The sequence below is a fragment of the Cupressus sempervirens genome, chromosome 3 (genome assembly GCF_028749045.1).
Source record: "Cupressus sempervirens isolate cs-2001-9-10 chromosome 3, ASM2874904v1, whole genome shotgun sequence".
NCBI classification, from domain to species: Eukaryota; Viridiplantae; Streptophyta; class Pinopsida; order Cupressales; family Cupressaceae; genus Cupressus; species Cupressus sempervirens.
This window is the reverse complement of record NC_143120.1, coordinates 1118651558-1118674132: the sequence shown is the minus strand read 5'-3', so window position 1 is coordinate 1118674132 and position 22575 is coordinate 1118651558. Positions and strand designations below refer to the sequence as shown.

The 22575-nt window shown below is 39.1% G+C and overlaps 1 protein-coding gene across 2 annotated transcripts in view; it reads left to right on the top strand.

The window, feature by feature from the left end:
• The window catches only part of LOC149570722 (uncharacterized), a 102599-nt gene extending 80270 nt beyond the window's left edge, over positions 1-22329 (top strand). For both annotated transcript variants that reach the window (XM_089823255.1, XM_089823256.1), the window contains 5 exons: positions 19294-19502; positions 19597-19645; positions 19762-19851; positions 20009-20071; positions 20197-22329. In XM_089823255.1, coding sequence (XP_089679381.1) covers positions 19294-19502; positions 19597-19645; positions 19762-19851; positions 20009-20071; positions 20197-21924 — 2139 coding nt within the window. In that variant the 3' untranslated portion in view covers positions 21925-22329. The remainder of the gene's footprint in view (positions 1-19293; positions 19503-19596; positions 19646-19761; positions 19852-20008; positions 20072-20196) is intronic.
• Positions 22330-22575: the final 246 nt, after the last annotated feature.

Sequence of the window (22575 nt, the reverse complement as noted above, 5' to 3'; positions counted from 1 at the left end):
GATTTCTAATGCAGCGACTCCACATAATGAATTGGCATTTTGTTTTTTTAATGAAGAGACACCCAATATGGATGGGACATGCCTCATGTAGAGGCATGTCTCTACGTGGACATAGGGACATGTCTCTACACGAGACATGCCCCTTGAATTTTATATATATATTGGATACCTCATATCTTGGAAAGCACAGAAAATACAAGTGTGAATACAAGACACAGTAGCAGCATATGTAGTCAAGTAAATGCAGTCAATATACTTAAAGTTGATTCAAGTCTCTCTTCTTATTCTGCAAAAATCACAATATTAGTGATAATATTAGAGATACTTCAGTCAAGGATATATTTTGAAATAAAATTTAAAATTTCTTACATCTAAATCTGATATACATTTTGATTTAACATCCTCCACTGTCCATAATCTCTCCCTTTTATCACTGTCCAAGTACTTTGCTTGCAGGATTTTGACCCATTTTTGATGTGGGATCTTATACATCTAACCTTATCAGATTTCCACTATCCATTTCAACGCACAAAATAGTTTCTTGATTCGATGAAAAAAAAAAAACATACACAATCAAATCCAGAATGTATTTTGTGCATCTTATACATCTACCAAACTAGCTTCACACCCATTGCCACATTCATCAATTTCCAATTTCTCATGCCTGCCCCTTCACTTCCTTTGGATTTGCAAATCCGGTCCAATGCCAAGAGAGGGATTTTGTCTTGACTCTGGCTGTCATTCTAAAAGAGTTTTCTCACCTGTTGTTATCTTTATCACCTTACCTAGTATCCTTAGACATGTCATTGAGAACAGTGGCATAGCTGATAACTGTTTTCAACATTAAAATTCTTCTAGCCAACGTAAGCCAGTTACTTTCCATCCTTCCATCTTGCCTAAACAAACGCTACCCAAATCTTTCCATAGTGCCGAGTTGCAGACCCGTGCGAAAAGTGGTAATCCAAGCAATTTACTTGGAAGTCTCCCCTGTTGAACACCAAAAACACTAGCAATCTCTCTCTGGATATTTGGATCAGTATTGGAGAATAATATTTCTGATTTCCTCCGATTGGTGATTTGCCCTGAAACCTGACTATATTTATCTATAACCCTCCTCATCATCCTTGCTTCCTGTAAGTTGGCCTCCAACTGTTAGAAGCGTGTCATCTGCAAAGTGTGTATGCGAAATTGGGTCAACACCTCTAGCTAGCTCCACTCCTTTTCATAAACCTTGTTGTGTGTGTTTTGTAATCATACTCCCCAGCACCCTGACCATCAAAATGAACAAGAATGGGGATATTGGGTCAGCCCGCCTTAATCCTCTAGAAGTAGAGAAATAGCCTTTTGGGCAGCCATTGACCAGAATTGAAGCTCTATAATTTGTTGTCATATCTTTAATCCAATCTACCCATATCTATTTAAATCCAAATCGTCTCAACACTTTATACAAGAATTTCCTATCAACTGTGTCATAGGCTTTATGAACATCTTCTTTACCTTCCCTGCCCTAATAAAGAGGATTTACTTCATGTGCAATCATTGTTGTTAGTAAAATCTATATTGTAGCCGATGGGTAGAATTGTATCCAAAAGGGCGCGTGACGGTTGAGTCACTCCTTTGAGAAAGTATATGTACACCGTCTGAAAGGGACTTTAGGGAAATCATCATAATTATATTGTAAGCATTAGAGTGCATATTGCGTATATGAATAAAGTATCTGTTCTATGTTATATCTTACTGTACTACATGCGATAAGTATCCTTTTACCTTGTACGATAAACATTTGGCATTGTTGCCAGTCAAACCTGGAACAAAGGAAGTGTCATGAAGATTAATGCTGAATCTACTTAATAAAGATAGGAATAAGATAAAAGATAAGGATGAGATACGCATAGCACAAGAAGTATTAATTTTAGCACAAGCAAAGCGCAGATAGAAGCTTCAGTAGCTTACCAACAGACATCGAGGGGGTGAAGGAGCACAGATGGAGGGAGTGCATTCACCTTGCAGACCGAGGAGTGCCGAGGAATTGCTTGAAGAAACTTGACAACAATTGTATTTGGTGAAATAGACAAGGGAGGAGTTCCTTAACTTGTATACGCCGAAGGTAGAGAATCCGAACAAAAGGGAAGTAACTTGCATGGCTCGAAGTGTTGAAGGAGCACGAGCATGGAGTGAACTCTTCATTCCCGATACACCCGACAAACAGATACAGGCAGAGAATCGAACAACTCCGCTTGAAGAAGACCTTTTCACATCGGGTAACGTGGTTGTCCAAAGTAGGGCAGTTGTCCGAAGCAGCACGATTGTGCAGAGCAATGCAGGTACTCAAAACAATGCGGGTATACAACAAGTACCATAGAATCAGAAGAAAGTAGCAATGGTAGGACCAAAGGAAAAATTGCCACAAAGTTCAATGGTGATGGGACAACCGATCCAATCAGACATTGCAAAACATTTGAAACAATTTGGATGGTGAATCGTGTAACGGACCAAGATGACTGGATTCAACAATTTCCGGTGACCCTACAGGGTGTAGCAATTGATTGGTTTGCAGATGCCGATCCTCATAAATTAACTACATGGTCGAATGTTAAGAAAGAATCCATAGCAGAATTTCGACTACTGAGGGATGATAATGAAATAGTAGCGGAAACATACAGTATGAAAACAGGGGAAGAATGAAACAATCTAACTATAAGAAAGAAGCCTGAAGGAGTAGGTGGGGATATGGAAATCCAACCAACAGAAGGATTAAAGAAAAGATGGTTTGTTGAAGGGCTACAGTCGATACTAAAGAAAAAGATGAAAATTGTACCCCCAACGTCGTACATAGAAGCGTACAATCGGGCAATGGATCTGGAGAGTGAGTAGAAAATGAGCAAAAAGAAGAAATACAAATCGTAGGACTCAGACGATTCATCTTCTGAAAGTAGCAGCAGCGAAAAAGAATCAAGTAAGAAAGTTCGAGCGTTGCAGAAGGATATGTTTCAAATGATGAAGGAATTAAAAAATCTAAAAAAGGATCCCGACTCAGTAAAAGGGAAATTATGGTGTACGGACTGTAAGGAGGACCACACAAAAACAATTTTGCGATATTTGCCAGATTGCGGGACATTCCACAAAGGAATGCCCGTTCAATATGAAGACAAAGGGATATCAGCAAGTATTACTCATGCAAGAAGTGTCCACTGTAGGAGCAAGAATGAACACAAACAATGACGCAACCTTAGACGAGGTGGTAATAATAATAATAACGATGGAGGCCAAAGTGGGATACAATATGACTCGAGTGGACGGCCGACGATATAATGTCGTGCATGCAACCTCTGGGGGCACTTCGCCAAAGACTGTACCACAAAAGAAACGCCATAGCTATTGTGCAGATGGTACGGTCCGAGAGACCACGAGGATTCAAAATGCCCTAAGCAAGGGGTGAACTTGTCAAGCATTGAAACATGTGATGAGGAGATACTAGCCATCACTCGCAAACAAGCAAAGAAGGCAATCTACCCAGATGCAGAGGAAGAAAAGAAGAGGTTGCAGCAAGCATGAATGGAGTTGGAAGCAGAGAAGGTGGCACGGATGGCTATCAAGGTCAAACTGGCTAAGGGAGAGTATTGTGTTAGTAGAGGCTACAAATGCAACGTGTTTTTCGAGACCAATTTGGTGAAGGCACGGGAGGAATGTGAATGTGATGTGAAGGAAAAATATCTATCCTGTTATAGTTAGTCACAGTTAATGTATTCCATTTTGTTAATCTGTCTTGGACATTTTTTAATTGTCGTTTGGAGACGACTTTACTTTTGGGGGGGGGGTGATGTTGTTGGTAAGTTCTATATTGTAGCCGACAGGTAGAATTTGTTAAGAATTTAACCTTGATAATCCTCAGGTCTAATGGTGCAGATCATACCTGACTCTTCTCCCTATATAAACTCAAGAATGGCATTTGTAATAATTTATATATCCTCTATAGGTGTTGGCGATCTAGAAATAAATGTTTTAGTTTGTTCTTGACTAATCTTTAGTTAGATCTAACATACACTTGTCTCATAGTTGCCGGCTTAGGGATAATTAAATATTGGTTATATGCCAAGGGTTATGTCCCTTAAGGGACATACCCTCTAAAGAGGATATATAGGCGGGTTATGATTGCAATTTGGAGACACACAACACACATACAGTCTAATCTCCAAGCTGTCATATTCCCATGGGTTCAAGAAGAAGTTTATATCATTCAAGTTTGTGATTACAATTTGGATCTGTAGTTGTCATCTATATCTGCCTATATATATCTGAACATAGAATTTGAATTAAGGTTCATTCTAAGCCCAACTAAGTTTTGATCTTGAAGTCTAATTTATATCTTAGAATCTGCAGAATTGTACATGGTATCAGAGCCTTGTTATCAGATCTAGGGCTCTGCAGATTTTCAATTATTAGACTTGTTTATATTCAGAAGTTGTCTTCCATTTCCAATGGCATATACAATTAGGCTTGAGGACAGATTTGATGGAAAGGAACACTTTGAAGCATGGAAATTAAGAATCTTGATGGTTCTTGAAGAAAATAATGTTAGACAGTTTGTTGATGGCGCATCCAAACAACCACTTGTTGAACCTCACAAATCCATATGGACCAATGAAAACAGGAAAGCCATTCAAATCATCTTGGATGGAGTTAAGAATGATATTGTACCTATGCTTACGAAACACCAAACTGCCTACGATATGATGAACACATTACAAAATGCATTTGAAGTAAATAATGCAACGAGGGTCCTTGCACTAAAGAGACAACTAAATCACATCTAGATAAAGAAAGGAGAATCAATAAACTCTTATTTCCTAAGAGTTGTTGGCATCAGAGATGAACTATCAAGCATAGGAACCATCATTAATGACATCAAACTAATGCTCATGGCCATAGATGGATTGCCAGAATCATGGGAAACATTTGGACAAGGAATAAGTGCTAGAGATCAGCTTTCAGATTTTAACAGACTTAAGAATGATTGTCTTTAGGAAGAGTCAAGAAAACTAAAGAAAAGAGGAAAACCTAAAGTGGAAGATGAAGAACTTCATGTTGTTAATGCCAACTCTTATAAAGGCAAGAAAAAGCATTTCAAGAAGAATAAAGGAAATCAGAAGAATGGAAAGCCCAAGAAAGACCTTTCTAAAATAAAGTGTTTCAAATGTGAAAAATTTGGACACTATAGATCAAATTGTCCAGAAAATTTCAAACAACAGGCAAACTGTACAAATGTTACTAGAGAAGAAGAAACTTATGACCTTGAGTGCCGTGTCTTATATTCCTCTCTATCGAATGAAATCTCAAATAAAGCATGGGTAATAGATAGTGGATCCTTCAGACATATAACGGGATACAAAGAAACTCTAGATTTCTTCTCAGAGAAAGTTAACGGTGAAGTTACTATTGGTGATAGCTCAGCACATTCAATTGAAGGAATTGGTAGTTGCACTTTGAAGCTGAAGATAGGAAATACTCTTCTTCTTAAAGATGTACTATATGTACCAGGGATTAAAAGGAACCTAATATCAATTACAACGTTAGAAGATGATGGACACAATGTTGCATTCGTGGATGGCAAAGTATTAACTTGGGCTAAGAACTCTTCCATCAAGAAAGCTAAAGTAATTGGTCAAAGAAAGGGATATTTGTATGAACTGAATATGGAACCCATTCAAGCCCTTGTTCACAAAGCAGAAGATTCAAATGAAATATGGCACAGAAGATTAGGGCATCTAAACTTTAGAACCTTAGCAACTATGGAAGAGATGGTTACCGGATTACCAAAATTAAACAAAGATCACCCTAGTATTTGCAAAGGGTGTGCTCTGGGTAAAAGAACTAGAAGTCTTTTTCATGATGGTACTAGAAAAACAAATAATGTACTAGAATTAATTCATTCAGATTTATGTAGACCCATGTCCGTTCCCTCCCTTGGAGGATTCTGGTATTATGTCCTGTTCATAGATGACTTCTCCAGAAAAACATGGATTTATTTTTTAAAATGCAAAGAATCAAAAGAAATCTTACAAAGGTTTAAAGAATTCAAAGCATTAACTGAAAATTTTTCAAGACAAAATCAAAACCCTTAGAACAGATAATGGAGTAGAATATACCTCAGACTTGTTTAAATTTTTTTGTAATGAATTAGGGATCAAGAGGGAGTATACTGTTCCTTATAATCCTGAACAAAATGGGGTAGCTGAAAGGAAAAACAGGACAATTATAGAAGTTGCTAGGTCGATGATTTTTGACCAAAATCTAGAATACTATCTTTGAGCAGAAGCCTCTTGTACTGTTGTATACATTCAGAACAGAAGCCCTCACTCCTATCTTAAAGATAAGACCCCTGAAGAAGTATTTACTAAAATAAAACCTTATATAAGTCATCTCAGATTTTTTGGATGTCCTTTATACATTCATGTTCCAAAAGAAAAGAGAACCAAATTAGAACCATTTGGGAAGAAAGGTATCTTTGTAGGGTATAGTGAAACTTCTAAAGCGTATAGAATTTTCATACCTGCACAGAAAACTATTGAACTTAGCAGAGATGTAATCTTTGAGGAAGATCTTGCATTGAAAAGAGCAATAAGTTCCAATGAACCCTCTTCTTTATCAAATTTTGAAAGAATAAGTGAATATGAATCCCAGAGGGAGAACTTAGAAGAGGTCGAAGATGAAATAAGCCTTGAGGAAAGTTAAAAGAAAAGGCCACTTTGGACCATAAAAACAGTTGAAGCAGCTCAAGATTTTGCTGCACCTTCAGGATCAGTCAGAGAAACTAAAAGACCTAAGAGATTCTCTAGTTATACAACAAATATGATTGATTTGTCCAAAACAGAGCCAACCAATCCTTCTGATGCTATTAAACATCCAGCCTAGAAAGAAGCAATGACAGAAGAATATCAATCAATTATGAAAAATGATGTTTGGGAAATAGTTCCAAGACCAAAAGGAAAGTCCGTTGTTTCTTCCAAATGGATATTCAAAATAAAACATGCAACTGATGGGAGTATTGAGAAATATAAAGCCAGATTTGTAGCTAGAGGTTTTTCTCAGAAAGAAGGGATTGATTATGAAGAAACCTTTGCTCCCATTGCCAGATATACTACCGTTCGAGCTGTCATAGCAATTGCTGCATCTAAGGGATGGAAAGTACATCAGATGGATGTAAAGACAACATTTCTCAATGGAAAGATTTCAGAAGAAGTCTATCTGGAGCAATCAGAAGGATTTGAAACCCATGATCCTAATGCCTTTGTATGCAGACTCAAGAAAGCTCTTTATGGGCTTAAACAGGCTCCCAGGGCCTAGTATGAAAGGATTGATAAATATCTCACCGGTTTAAGATTCTCTAAGAATGAAGCTGATCCAAACTTATATTATAAAAGAGATAAAGTTGGTATGGTAATATTGATATTATATGTTGATGATTTATTAATCACAGGTGATGATCATCTTATAGATCAGTGCAAGAAAGATTTAATTAGAGAATTCAAGATGAAAGACTTGGGTCCTCTTCATTACTTCCTAGGATTGGAAGTGCGACAGAATGCTGATAGTATCATACTTAATCAAGGGAAGTACACTTCAGATATCTTAAAGAAATTCGAAATGTGGAACTGCAAGTCCATGTCTTCTCCAATGGAGACCAATTTACATAAACTTAAAGAAGCAGCTGCAGAATCACCTCCAATAGATTCTACTCTCTACAGGTAGATGATTGGGTCTCTGATGTATCTAGTAAATACAAGACTTGATATTTGTTATGTTGTTCATGCCTTAAGTCAGTTTATGTGTGAACTTAAGGAGATTCACCTAGTTGCTATAAAACACATTTTGAGATACAAGGCACTCTTAATTATGAACTCAAATATGGGAGAGTTGCTTTAGATTCACATGGATTGACCAATTCAAATTGGGGTGGAAGTGTTAAAGATAGCAAAAGCACTTCAGGATGCTGTTTCAGTTTAGGATCAGCTATGGTTTCATGGATATGGAGAAAGTGGTCTTCAGTAGCTCAAAGCTCCATAGAAGCTGAATACATTGTAGCAGCAATGGCCTCTCGAGAAGCAGTATGGCTGAGGAAATTACTTGTGGGATTATTTCAGCAAGCCATGAATCCTACAGTTATTCGTTGTGATAATCAGAGTTCCATCAAGCTCTCAGTGAATCCAGTTTTCCATGATAGATCCAAGCATATTGAAATTCCTTACCATTATGTAAGAGATATGGTAAACAGGAATTCTATTAAATTGGAATACATTTGCACTGCAGATCAGACAACAGACATACTCACCAAACCTCTATCTAGAGTAAAGATAGAACATTTCAGAAAGAGACTAGGTATGGTTGAGTTGTAATTCATTTGTACTCTTTGATTATTAATAAAATAAAATAAAATTTTGTCAGGCTATTGATTGTTATGGGCTCCACCATGTGTAATCATTATTTAGAGGTGACAATCTTTGAAATAATGAATACTTGTGCAAAAGGCATTATGAGAGGTGACGATCTCTTAGATAATGCCCTAACAGTAGATTTTATTGTAAGATCCAGGTGAATTTTAGATCGTCTTTTGACATGAACATTGCTATGTTCATGGGTCACAAATTGGATAAAGGAAGAATTCTAGAAATTCTTCAAGTTTATCTTGTATTCTGGTAGATCCTAAATTCAGGATCTAGTTGTGATTTAGAAATACCAGTTTCTATTAGTCACAACATGTGTCTTATCACTAGTAGTAGTGATTTGTCATATCACAGGCTTAGTAATATGACTTTGTATCATGTGTTCTATGATACTACATACTGAGAAGAGATAGATAGATAGAGTATTAATTCTTGCTTAACATCTGTACTGATGTTGCTAGATATGATATCTCTCTATAGGATTATAAGGTTAAGAGGGAGTGTTAAGAATTTAAACCTGATAATCTTCAGGTCTAATGGTGCAGATCGTACCTGACTCTTCTCCCTATATAAACTCAAGAATAGCATTTGTAATAATTTATATATCCTCTATAGGTGCCGGCAATCTGGAAATAAATGTTTTAGTTTTTTCTTGACTAATCTTTAGTTAGATCTAACACAAACTTGTCTCATAGTCGCCGGCTTAGGGACATACCCTCTAAAGAGGATATATAGGCGAGTTATGACTGCAGTTTGGAGACACATAGGACACATACAGTCTAATCTCCAAGCAATCATATTCCCACGGGTTCAAGAAGAAGTTTATATCATTCAAGTTTGTGATTACAATTTGGATCTGTAGTTGTCATCTATATCTACCTATATATATCTGAACATAGAATTTGAATTAAGGTTCATTCTAAGCCCAACTAGTTCTGATCTTGAAGTCTGATTTATATCTCAGAATTTGCAGATCTATACAGAATTGTATTCGAAAGGGCGTGTGACGGTTGATTCACCCCTTTCGGGAAAGTATATGTACACCGTCTGGAAGGGACTTTGGGGAAATCATCATAATCATATTGTAAGCGTTAGAGTGCGTATTGCATATATGAATAAAGTATTTGTTTTGTGTTATATCTTACTGCACTACATGCGATAAGTATCCTTTTACCCTGGATACTTATCGCATGTAGTACAGTAAGATATAACACAAAACAAATACTTTATTCATATACGCAATATGCACTCTAATGCTTACAAGGATAGGTAAAAATATACTTATCGCATGTAGTATAGTAAGATATAACACAAAACAAATACTTTATTCATATACGCAATATGCATTCTAATGCTTACAATATGATTATGATGATTTCCCCAAAGTCCCTTCCGGACGGTGTACATATACTTTCCCGAAAGGGGTGAATCAACCGTCACACGCCCTTTCGAATACAATATTACGTGTCAACTACAATATAGAATTTACTGACAACAACCATAATCCCCTACACAATTGACCTATTCATGGTGAATCCACTTTGTTCCTCCAATATCAAATTTTCCAGTATCTTCTTCAATCTGCTGGTCACCTTAGTGATTATTTTTTAAATCATATTGTAGAGGTATATAAGGCGAAAACCTTCAAAATAATCGACCATTTTCCTTCTTGGGCATTAGTGACATTGTTGTGTTCTTGAAATCCTATAAAACAAATCCTTTTTCCCGAGACTCCTCTACCACCTCACAACTCCTTCACAATTTCCCAAATTTTTGATTAAAAAAGGCCTAAAGGCTAAAAACCATCCAATTCAGGTGCCTTGTCTCCATCCAAAGCAAAAACTGTTATTTTTACTACCTTCATCTGAATATGCACCATCAACATATCATTATTTGCTACATTCACAATGGAAGGAATCGCACCCAAGACTTCATCACTCCTCTAAAGAGACCACATTGTTTAAAGACCATAGTGCTGAATAAAATGACACCGCTTCCCTGTTAATTTCTTCTATTTCCAATATTTGGTGACCTGGTCCATTTTTAATTGATGAGACTCTGTTAATTGATCTTCTCGTCTTACCCTTGTTGTCGAAAAACTTCGGGTTATGATCCCCATTCTTTAACCAATTCTCCCTTTTTTTTTGGGTGCCAAAAAATTTCCTTTCTAGCTAAAATCTCTTCATACTGGTGCTTCAATTCTTTTTCGTTAGAAAATCAAACTAATTCATGCTTTCCATAATCACCTTGCTATTTAAACTTAAAGCTTCTACTTGCCCCTCCAAAGTTCTTTTATCCACAAAGATGTCTTTAAAGTGAACCCAATTCCAACTCTTTAAATTGTTCTTGATGTATTCAAGCTTCTTAAAAAACAGAAATCCCTTGTTTCCTTCAATAAAAGGAGTGTCCTCCCGTCAATTTGCCACCATGGCCCAGAATCCATCCTCACACAACCACATCTCCTCCATCTTATAAGGGCACCTTAGCAGTACTGAATCCTTTTGTACCATTAAAGCCACTAGGAAACGATCGAAACTAGTGATAGGTAGTATTTCAGCCTTAAAAAGCATAGGAAGAGCACCCCATTCACCTACTAGAAAAAAATGATCCAATCTTTCAGCTGTGTTTGAGAACCCTTGTCCTCTATTTGTCCAAGTAAACATTATATTTGTAATGTTTACCTCCTTAACCTATTTCTAGTCACAAAAGTTATATTGAGTCCTGCGCATAGAACCCTTCCCCCTTTCTTATCTGCCAATTCCAATGTTGTGTTGAAATCACCTCCTACGATGAAGCTCTCCTTATCCATAACATTCATTACATGTGAGGTACTACTCCAAACTTCTTTCTTATCTTTTGTTCTACTTGGACCATGTACATTAAACAAGTACACAGAGGTCTTCAGATGCAACATACTGACCTTTTCTATCTGCCAATTCCCGGTTTGTGCTATAGCTTCTACTTGGGCCATCCGCAAGTTCCATAACACAACTAGTCCTCTTGAAGCCCGTTTAGAGCTCAGAAAACATCCTATTTACCGTATGGGGTAAATATTTTAATGCATACAGACAATAGACAAGAACATGTAACACAACAGTACTCCTTTTATTATTTGCATATATGCCGAAGAGATTACATAGTGCTTCCAATGATGATTACCACAATGATCCAAAGTCCATTTCGGACAGTGTACATATACCATTTCAAAGGGGTGACTCAATTGTCGCACCCATTCGGAAATAATTAATTTTACTTGTCGGCTATTTTATAACTTTACTGACAACATGCTGATCTACCCATCGGCTATTTTATAACTTTACCAACATCATCCCCCCCAAAAAGAAAAGTCGTCTCTGGACGACAATTACAAAATATACATTCGTGCCGCTTTCTTTGCTTCCAACTCTTGGGTACACTAAGCCAAGTGTTGTTGTACTACCTTCAACTGGATGATCGGCTTCTCCCGAGCTCTCTATGCATCCACCAAGACAGCTTCACATCCAACACCTACTCCAAGTGCCTCAAAGCGTATCACCCCTCTTGAAAGGCTTACTCTGTTGTTCTCTTTATCTCTAGTACACAGACACTCAATGCTTGCAGCAACTCCAGGTCTCATCAACTGGTCATACTTCCCATGACTGATGACTGAAGCGACTGGGGGTCTAGGGGGCGGCGCCCCCGCTACCAAGACCAAATTAGCACTCTTAAAGCCACACAAAATTCCATGGAATACACCATTTTGTGATTTTCTTCCGATCCCAAACTCTTTCTAGCAACTACTTATGTTTTAGTACCTGTTTATGTCTTTCCCTTCCCTTGGGCATCATGCGTTATTCATTCTGAACATTTTTTATTTGTCTTTTTTTTTTTTTTGCTCCTCTTTTGACTACTTTCTTTTGCCTTCTCTTCTGATTGCTTCCTTCTACTGATATGTGATGGTATTATTTGCAGAGGCCACACAGATAATACTTGTGGGTGCCTACTTCCTCCTCTTCGGTCACTCAAAAGATGTCTACAAAACCCAAACCAAAATAGCTCTCCCAACACGACAACCTCTGCTTGTGCATGCTCGTACGGTGGTAGTGCCTTTCATCTCCTATTTTTCGAGACTGTACGGCAACAATGCCTTTAATTTATTGAATTTTGCGAACCGTATGGTGAAGAAGGCGTGTGTTAAGGAGGTGTACGGTTTCTAAGATGCCTGCATCATGATCCAGTTGTGGCATAAGATATGCTTTACCATGTTACTTTGAAACTCTCTTCCCTGCCTTGTGCCCATTAAAATAACAATAGCTGTTGTTGCCTGGAGTCGTTGTACAATGTACGGTGTTTTCTCGACGCTTTGATAGACCTTTGTACGTTAACTCCCTGCTTGATGTTCGTACATGAGCGCCGAATGGTGTCTCTATTCGTGTCGTACGGTGGGAGCCTCTGCGAAGACTTCGTATAGTGTTCTTTGTTGACACTTCTTCCTCTTATGTTTGTCGTACGATTATGGTGGGACCATAGGGAGAATGCCGAAAACACCATACGATTTTTACAGAAGGGTCTCTTGCCATACGATGACTTGCAAGTTGCTAGAGATACTTGCTGGGGGGTGTTGTATGGTTACCGTATGGTGATTTTATAACACCCCTTTTTCTTTTTTCTTTTTTTTAATTTTTAAATCAATTGTTTGTTGACGGGGAAGTATTCCTTTCATGATAGATTCTTAACTTTGACCCATTCACCGCGTCTGATACTTCCCATTGAGCATCCATAACTTAATCGCCCTGTTATCACCAACTTCCCGTATTAATAATGGTCGTTCTGTCTTTTGCAACCCTTTGATTGATCGTATGGCAATGCCTCCTTCATTCTCCCACCGATCCTGCAAGGGCCGTATAGCCACTTCTTTCAACTCCTAGGCGTACAATCCAAACTTCTCTTTCTTGGCCGTACGGCTTTTGTACTTTTCACTTTCATGTATGTTGATAATGTACAATGCTTGATGTTTTCTTTCGTTGAACGGTATGGTCATACGGAATATCTTCATATGGCCACTTTCATGTCTTTTTGTTGTTTTAATTGCTCCTTCGTACGACATACGGTACTTTCTTCCTCTCAATAATGCTCTTATATGTTCGTATGGCCCTATGTTTATGTTCTGTCGTATAGAAGGCCATACGGTGCTTTCTCCTTCACAGACAGTGCATGTATGTCCGTATGGTAGCCTCTTTTGGTCGTTCGTACGGTTGCCTTGTTTGTCCGTACGGTGTTGTCTGGCAATGTGTATCCCCCTTTGTGGCCGTACGGTTTCGTTCATGTACCGTACAATGATGTACTCTTGCCCATACGGTACCCTAGCTGGTTCGTATGGTCCTTTCCTGAACCCGTACAATTGCTTTGTCTAAGCCGTACAGTACTTCCTTGCTTGCTTCCAGAAGGTCGTACAGTGGTAGCTCCTTGTTCGTATGGAGGCTCTAGTCTGTACGGTATTTTTCCCTTGCCTTGTGCTTGTCGTATGGTGCACCTCCAGGTCTCTTCCTGCAAATTTCCAGCCATATGGTGTATTCTTCTCTTCTCCGCGTGGGTCAAAGCTCTCTCTTCTCCCACTGTATGTTTTTTCGTTCAATATCATCTCCGAGATTCATGGTTTGCACTGTGGCCTCTTCATATTTTATCGGCTTATCTTCACTGAACATATGGGCTAGTGTTTCATTCACCTACACTTCTTCCTTTAGTTCACTATATTCCTCCGAGAACTCGTTTCTTCCTTTTTCTTGGATGCCCAACATGTTGCAGCTCGTGAAGAGTTCATAATCCTCCATCTGCCAATGAAATAGTTTGTTCACCGAATCCAAATCATCGTCCGTCGATCCACCTTCCAATCGGAGGACTCCTTCCTCATCCGGTTCCATTCGATGCTTTCCTTCATCCTCTTCTTCGGAATCAGATGATAGAGCTTCTTCGCCCACCATTTGTGTGTGTAAATCAATAATGAATTTTCGTCCTTTGCTTTCCATTGATAGTGTATTCTTCTTCCGGTCATGCTTAACCTTTGCTTGTACAAGCCATCCTCAACCTAGAATGGCATCATATCCTATTCAGCGGGATGATGAAGAAATCGAGTAGGAACAATTGTGTTGCAATAGTCAGTGGTTGTGCCATTAGGATCTCGAGAGGTTTAATGTCGTGTTGGTCCGCTGTTAGTAATTGGAATGTAGGTGGCCACAATGTTGGCTATCCCAACTTCTTCCAGGTATCTTCTAGTAGGACATTTACCCCTGAACCTTCGTCCACAATTGTGTATGAAAGGACCGTTCCTAATATACCCATTTCTACGACTGCTAGATGCCGTCCGGATGTGAGGGCTAACAACATTGGGTCTGCTGCACTTGCTCCGCTTTCCTTTTCCCTTCCATGTTCTCGTGGTAGTTTAGCAGTTGGGGCTATGTTTGTGAGTGTTGTCTGTAGTTGAGGCATTGTGAGGATCAGATCATTTAACTTGACTGGTATTTCAGTTTGTAATATTTGCCTTTTGATGTTTTGTTCTGTGCAGTTCTTCATTGAGGTATCGGTAGTGTCCTTCAATTGTGATTTCTCTGCCTGTATTGCTTTCTCAATTTTTGCGTGCGCTTCGTCCAATCCCTTCTTTTCTTTCATCGGGTCAGGGTACAGTTTTTCTTGTTTTTGGGTGATTGCTAGGACTTCTTCTTTGTCCGTGCTAATGCTGATTAGATTCACTCCTGATTTCGGGCACTTGGCATTTTCATGATCTCCAGGACCACACCATCTGCATAACAACTTTGGTGTATTCACTGATGTACAGTTTCGTGCAAAGTGGCCCCACAAATTGCATGCTCGACATTGAACCATCAAGCGGCCATTCGCATCGTACTGAATTTGGCTACAACCCCCATTATTATTGTTGGTATTGTTGTTTTGCCCTCTTCTATTATTTTTGTACCCACCCGAAGTGGCATCATCATTGCTTGTGTTTTCGCTCCCTCCTGACGCAAAAGCCTCCTGTGTCAGGAGCACTTGCTGATGCCCTCTTGTTTTCATATTGAAGGGCATTCTTTTGTGGAATGTCCCATAATCTGATAGATATCACAGAATTGGTTTTTCGGACAGGATCCCTTTGTGTGACCTTCTGTCTTACAGTCCGTGCACCATAGCTCATTTCCCTTCGTCTCTTTTTGCATATTTTTAAATTCCTTCATCATTCTGATCATATCCTTCTGGAAGGCTCGGACCTTCATACTGTCCTTTTCATCACCATTGCTATCTCCTTTCGAAGACGAGTCAGATGAGCTACTTTTTTTCTTTTTCGTTTTCTGTTCACTCTCTAAGTCCATCGCCCGATTGTATGCTTCGGTGTATGATGATGGCAGCACAATCTTCATTTTTTTCCTTAACTCCGGGCGTAGTCTTTCAACGAACCATCACTTTTTCAGCCCATCTGCTGGCTTACTTTCCATTTTATTTATTAATTCTTTTGGTTTTTTGGCATATACACGGACTGTTTCATTTTTTCTTTGCTTTGTGGTGTAAATTTCTATTACGATTTCATTGTCATCTCGTAGCAATTGAAATTCAGTGATAAACTTCTTTTTTAACTCCCGCCCATGTAGTTAATTTTTGGGGATCGGCGTCGGCAAACCAATCAATTGCTACACCCCTTAGGGTTGCTCGAAATTGTCGGACCCATTCATCTGTGTTGGTTACGCCTTTCGCTGTCCAAATTGTTTCGCATATCTTACAGTGTCTGATTGGATCGGTCGTTCCATCACCATCAAACTTTGGCGATTTTTCCTTTGGTCCAGCCATTACTATTCGAGTTTGAGGTACTTGTTGTGTGCCCGCCCTGTTTTGTACACCCGCACTGTTCTGCACACTCGCACTATTTCAAACAGTCGTCTTATTTCCAACAGCCGCATTACTTGGTGAAAAAGGGTTTTCCTCAAGTAAAGTTGTTCGTTTCGGAAGTGTATCGTGGACGAAGAGTTCACTCCATGCTCGTGCTCCCTCGGCACTCTAAGCCATGCGAGTTAATTCCCTTCTGTCTGGATTCTTTTTCCTTGACATATACAAGTTAAGAAATTTCTCCCTTGTTTCTTCCACCAAATTCAACTACTGTCGAGTTTCTTCCAACAATTCCTCAGTGCTTCGATGTCCGTCGACAATCTGGCGAAACCTCCTGCGTTCGGCCTGTTGTGCCAAAATTAAATTCCTTTGCGCGGTGCGTATTTCATCTTTTTCCTTTAGCTTATTATTATTTTTGTTAAGTTGATTCAGCATTAGTCGTCATTTCGCTGCCTTCGTTCTAGGTCCATGGGGCAACGGCGCCAAATGTTTATCGTATGGGGTAAATAGTCTTATACATACAAACAATAGACAAGAACATGTAACACAGCAGTACTCCTTTTATTATTCGCATATATTTCGAAGAGATTACATAGCGCTTCCAATGATGATTACCACAATGATCCTAAGTCCATTTCGGATGGTGTACATATACCATTCAGAAGGGGTGACTCAATCGTCATGCCCATTCGGAAATAATTAATTCTACCACTGACAACATGCTAATCTACTCACCGGCTATTGTATAACTTTACCAACAACACATCATGACCATCCGATCTTGTCTGATCAAAGCACCTTTTGATCAGACCGCTCTTGTCAAGGGCATTGCAGCCCCTGACATTCCACATAAGGAACTTCATTGCTTCCTAGGAGAGAATAAGTTTCTCTCGGATCTGAATTTACTCTGGTCCTTCATTTTGCCAGTATGTTCCAACAATATCTGAATAAAATTTGTACCTCTTGACCTCTTTGCCTCCTGTGTTAATCTTCTGAGATTTAGCTTTAGATTGTTTAATGGTTCTTTTCCCAAGACTCCCTCCCGATCAGTCAATCCGAAATTATCCTCTCCACCTCGTTGGCTTAACTCTGCGTCCTCCTTAGCTGGATCTTCTTCACCCGTAGAAGCCAGCTCACAGATAGGGGACGTGTATATCTTTAAAGTCTTGGTCTGGCACCTCGTGTACAGCCCTTCTGGGTATCTCTTACAAAAATGGGTAACCCTACCTTGGTTTCCTGCACTTTTAAAGCTTCTTCCTCCCCTAAGGCCCTTGGTGTTGTCTCTATCCCTTTGCCAAACACTAGTGTGTTACATGAAATTATTCCGTTGGTTCTCCTTTGCATTGCTTTGATGCTCCTATATTCTCAAAGAGGAAGAGCTATGATCCTTATCCTCACAATGAATTCCCTGTCCTTGGTCAGTACGACTCTGAAGAATTTCCTCCACCATTAAAGGTTTGGTCTGTTTATTCTGTGGCATCTTCTCCTCATGTTTTAACCCATCCAACAAAATCTGACTCACTGGTTCAGTCGCCTTTTGCCTAATACTCACATCTTCTGACAAGTCCAGCTCTTCCAGACTCTCTGTATTCAACTTTTCTGCATTTCCATCTTCTTTTGGTGTTGTTGCCTCTTCCGACTGCTTTCCACATTTGCTTCCTTTTTCTGGGTCTCCGCCTCTCCTGTATTGGCTTGTTCTCCCATCCGTTCTTGTTTGTCCATTAATGCTGCCAACCTTGACTCCAACATATCATCTTCTAGTCCTTCACCTTTTTTGTCTCTCGAGCATTCCTCTGTCCAGTGATCCCAAGACTTTCATTTGCTGCATTTTTCATAATCTCCTCCTACCTCAATCTCTTGCCACCAATATTGCACACTAGTCCTCACCTCTATTGCATGGGGGAGTGGAGGATGTGCTAAGCAAATCCTTGTGAACATACTGAAATCCTTTTTCCTATGGCTTTGTCTGCCTTAAGAAATTTGCCAAGTCCGATACCCAGGATCTTCAAGGTTTCTTCACTCCAATATTTATGTGGCAGATTATAAAGCCTAACCCATATTGGCACTTTCTTAATCGAGACTTGCTTGGGGTTGAAATTGTGAGACTACTCTTTTATGAAAAATCCAATACCCCACACCATAAAATGTCCATTATTCATTACCCATTGTTTTTAAATTTTTCTTGCATTAGCCATGATTACCAAGAAAAAATCATTAGGCAAAGATTTCAAAGAAAAATGCTTTCCCCAATTCTCATTGCTCCATTTGTGAATGAGGATAGACAAACCATCCCCAACCCCATTTTATAATGAAAGCCCTCTCCTTAAGTCAGCTTGCAGAGTCTCTCCACTCTTCAGACTCGATGCAAACCGAAATCACCTGATTTTCAACTGTTGCTGGTTTTTCCTCAACAGTCTGTGTTGGTTGAAAGGGATCCTTCAGTTTCTATTCCCTTTTTCCAACAGTTTAAAACCATCCTTGTAGCTGTTGAAAGTCCTCGGAAAACCCCACCGGATTCTCTCTTCATTTCTGTAACTATCTTCTCCTTGCTAAAAATCTTGATGTCTACCCACACCATCATTTTTTGAAATCTCCCAAGCCTTGCTTGGGGGACGCTACAGCAGACACTTGCCCTTTCTCCCTCCACTATTGGCAGGCCACTGGTGCCGGCTACCCCAACCATTGCTACCAAGAAATCCCAATGCTTTCCTCTCCACCATTGATTTGTATATCATTTTATTATTGCTGTGGGCTAGTCGGCACACTCAGAAGGTATTTGGAGACTATGAGATTGATGGGTCTCCTGCTCTTTTTGGGTTTTTACCTCTTTTATAAGATCGTAACCTTTGTAGTAAATATCCAGTTTTTTTCCTTAAAACAGGGTGATCCTCATGATTTTAAAATTGTGAAAGTTAATGCTTTCATTGCATTGTTATTGCTTTTTGTACTGCTGATATTTACTAATTGCTATGTGGTTCACTGCCTGTTCCAACAATCAACTCAGGTCTTTGTTGGTGAACAGAAGCTTTATAACCGGGTACAGCTAGATCGGCATTTATCAAAAGGTGATTCAGAAGTGGATGGCAGTGAAATAGAAAGAGGGGGTTTTATGGGCCATCCAATTTGTAGTTTCTGCAGGAGAAGGTTCTATGGAGACAATGAACTTTATATGCATATGCAAACAGAACATTATACTTGCCACATATGCCAAAGGTGAGAATAATTTGACACAATGTGAAACATGATCACTTCATTTGGAGTTTGATTTCTTACAAGCTCTAATATGATATATTATTACAAGCTGCAGACGCCACCCTGGCCACTATGACTACTTTCAAAATTACAATGATTTAGAAGTAAGTTTCTATCAGCATTAAGACCTGGAGGGATGTGTTCATAATGGCTTATCTAATTTGTTCTTTATTATTTTCTAAGGTTGGATCATTTGAAGTTTTTAGTGTTGTTATTTTAGGCACACTTCAGTCAAGATCACTTCCTATGCGAAAATCCGGATTGTCTTGCAAAAAAATTTATTGTCTTTTCAGCAGAATCTGAGTTGAAGGTTGGCCTCCTTGTAATTATTTATAAATACTTTTGAAATCAATTGTAGGTGCTGTTAGTATCAATCTTGTTGTTGGTGAATACATGCCTTCATTTTCTTTTTGGATGCTCCATTAGGAAGGATGGAAGCTATATTTATTATGCCATTGTAATTTCAGAGGCATAATGCAATTGAGCATGCTGGAAATATGTCCCGCTCTGAACGCAATGCTGCACTTCAAGTATGTACCAATTCTTTTGCTGCATGCTTTACCCATCTTGCCAGTTTCCACTTTTCAATTGTCAAAAGCTTTTCGGCAGAGATCAATATATCTGGTAAACACTATGATTGAATGTTTGGGTACAGATTCCTGTTAGCTTTGAGTATAGGCGGCCAGGAGATGAGCATGAGTCCCATCGAGGCAGTAGAGGACAGGGATGGCGACGTGGACGTGGAGGCAATGTGAATGATCACCTTTCTGCGACTAATATATTTAGCACTGAGATACAAAGTATACAGAATGCTATTCACAATTCTATGTTGACTGCTTCAGCTGAGCATGTAGTTGATTCCATGAGCCATGATCCAATGCCTTCATTGCTTTCTTCCGAGGACGTAGGAAGCTCTTCTACAATTCCATTGACAAATGCACCTCCAAGATATCTTGCAGCAGTAAGTCAAAGAGCGATTAATTCTCTTTTGGAATCTGCCTTCCCTCCCCTTCCAGGAATATCAGAAAATACAGAGCACACTTCAAATCGAAGAACACGTAATCCCTCTCTCAAGGAAGCTGCCTTCCCTCCCCTTAGTGGAGAGCCTGAAAATGTGGGGCAGACATCTAAAACCAGAAGAAAAAAGTCTGCGAAGTCTATGGCTTCAGTTTTGCGTGGCATTGAGGGCAATGCCAGAGTTCTTAATGTACCAAGATCAAGACGGACTGTGGATCCAGCAGTTCTTTCCTCACAATCTTTAAGAACATATGTCAATCAAACAACTGTCAGTCGGACAACTGTCAATCTGCCAAGTAGTCAGAATATGAACAATTTGGAGACACCAGTATTGGCTAATGCTAATAGAGTACGTCCAAGACTCTCTGCAATTGCAAATGATAGAGATATGGTGCCAAAGTCAGATGAGTTTCCTCCTATTCTAGTGATGCAGAGTGTGCCGACTCTATCTGTAACTGAAAACCAAAGTACTGTTACAAACAATATGCCTTTGCTAAGCATGGAGGAGATACGTGCCTCAAACAGAGGACTAAATGAGAGTATTCAATCAGGTTTGGGAGGTGATAAAAAGCAATTTAAAGCATTTAAGAAATTATCTGCTCAGTTTCGCAATGGCACCATCAGTGCTAGTGAGTATCATACACATATTTCACAGCTGGGCTTGTCACATCTTGTACTCGAGCTGGCAAGGTTATGTCCTGATAAAAATAAGCAAAGAGAACTTGTAGAGGTTGACAATTTTGTGATGAAACATTCGCAGAGGGGTGTAAGTCAAATTATGAGATTGGATACTTCAAATAGCAGTAACAGCGATTGGAAGGGAAAGAAAGTTGATGCCAATCATAGTGAAGAAGCAACATCCCATTTGGCTCCAGATACTTCTCATCGTGTCGGAAATGTGTCTGATCAATTAGAGGTACCATCTAAGGATGGGTACCGGACAAAAAAAGGAAAATCTAAGGCATGGGAAATCAATGCTTCCAGTAAGGTGTCTGGAGTTAGTGTTTCTTGTTCTGATGAGCAAGCTGATCGGCATCAAAGGCCACCCCCTGTACCTGACAAGCTGGATTCATCCTTTGATGAAAAATGGGTGTGCAACATATGCACTCTACTGAACAGTCAACATAGCATGCTTTGTGTTGTCTGTGAGTCAGAGAGGCCTGATGATGAAGTTAAGGAACCACATCATGGAGGAAAACAAAAACAGAAAAAAAAGACATCTAAATCTCAAAGAGTTATTTTAGCTGATTTTTCAGCGAGTGAGAGCAGTCAAAACTCATCTGGTGGTAGTGTCTGGGGAAATGGTGGTGGTAAAAGACTTGTATCTATGGTTCAAAAAAATCCCGATAGTTATTCTAAAAGATGATGTTAACAGGAAATCAAAGGAGTTCCATTTTCTGAATAGTTATGCGGAGAACTTTTTTTGTGCAGTTTAATATAGAGGTGCCCGTGTCTATTGTACAATTGGAAAGCAATTGCCATGTTAAGTGAATTGGTCCTAAATGATTATTAAACGTTCAAGGTAAAGTGATAAGTGAGATGGAGTGAACGAAAAACCAGCATACAATTGCATCATTTGGTTTGGCAGCATTGCTAAGAACATTTTGGGATGCCATTATTCTGTGCTGTTTATTGGTGGGAGATCATGTTTGGTAATGATATTTTTACATGCTGCTTAAAGCCCAGGAAACTGGTAAAAACTTGTTGTTTTTTCTCACTCTATTAGAGAATTAATGCTTTTAAATGATATTGGTTGTTTGTTTCATGGCAATTATGTGTAAGATTTCATTCAAACTTGTTAAAACGGACACACCATTTTTTGAAACAAATCAGGTTCATGAATTTGTTAGTATTATATACCATTACCATGGAGTGTATTTTAGTCATACTTTCAAGAATCTGTTCCTCCAAATGAGCACGTGTACTAACGACTATGTTACCAGTTCCATAATATTTGACCTGGGTATGCATGTGGGCCTGGTACTGCTCTTGGTATGGTGTGGATTTGTACTGGTCC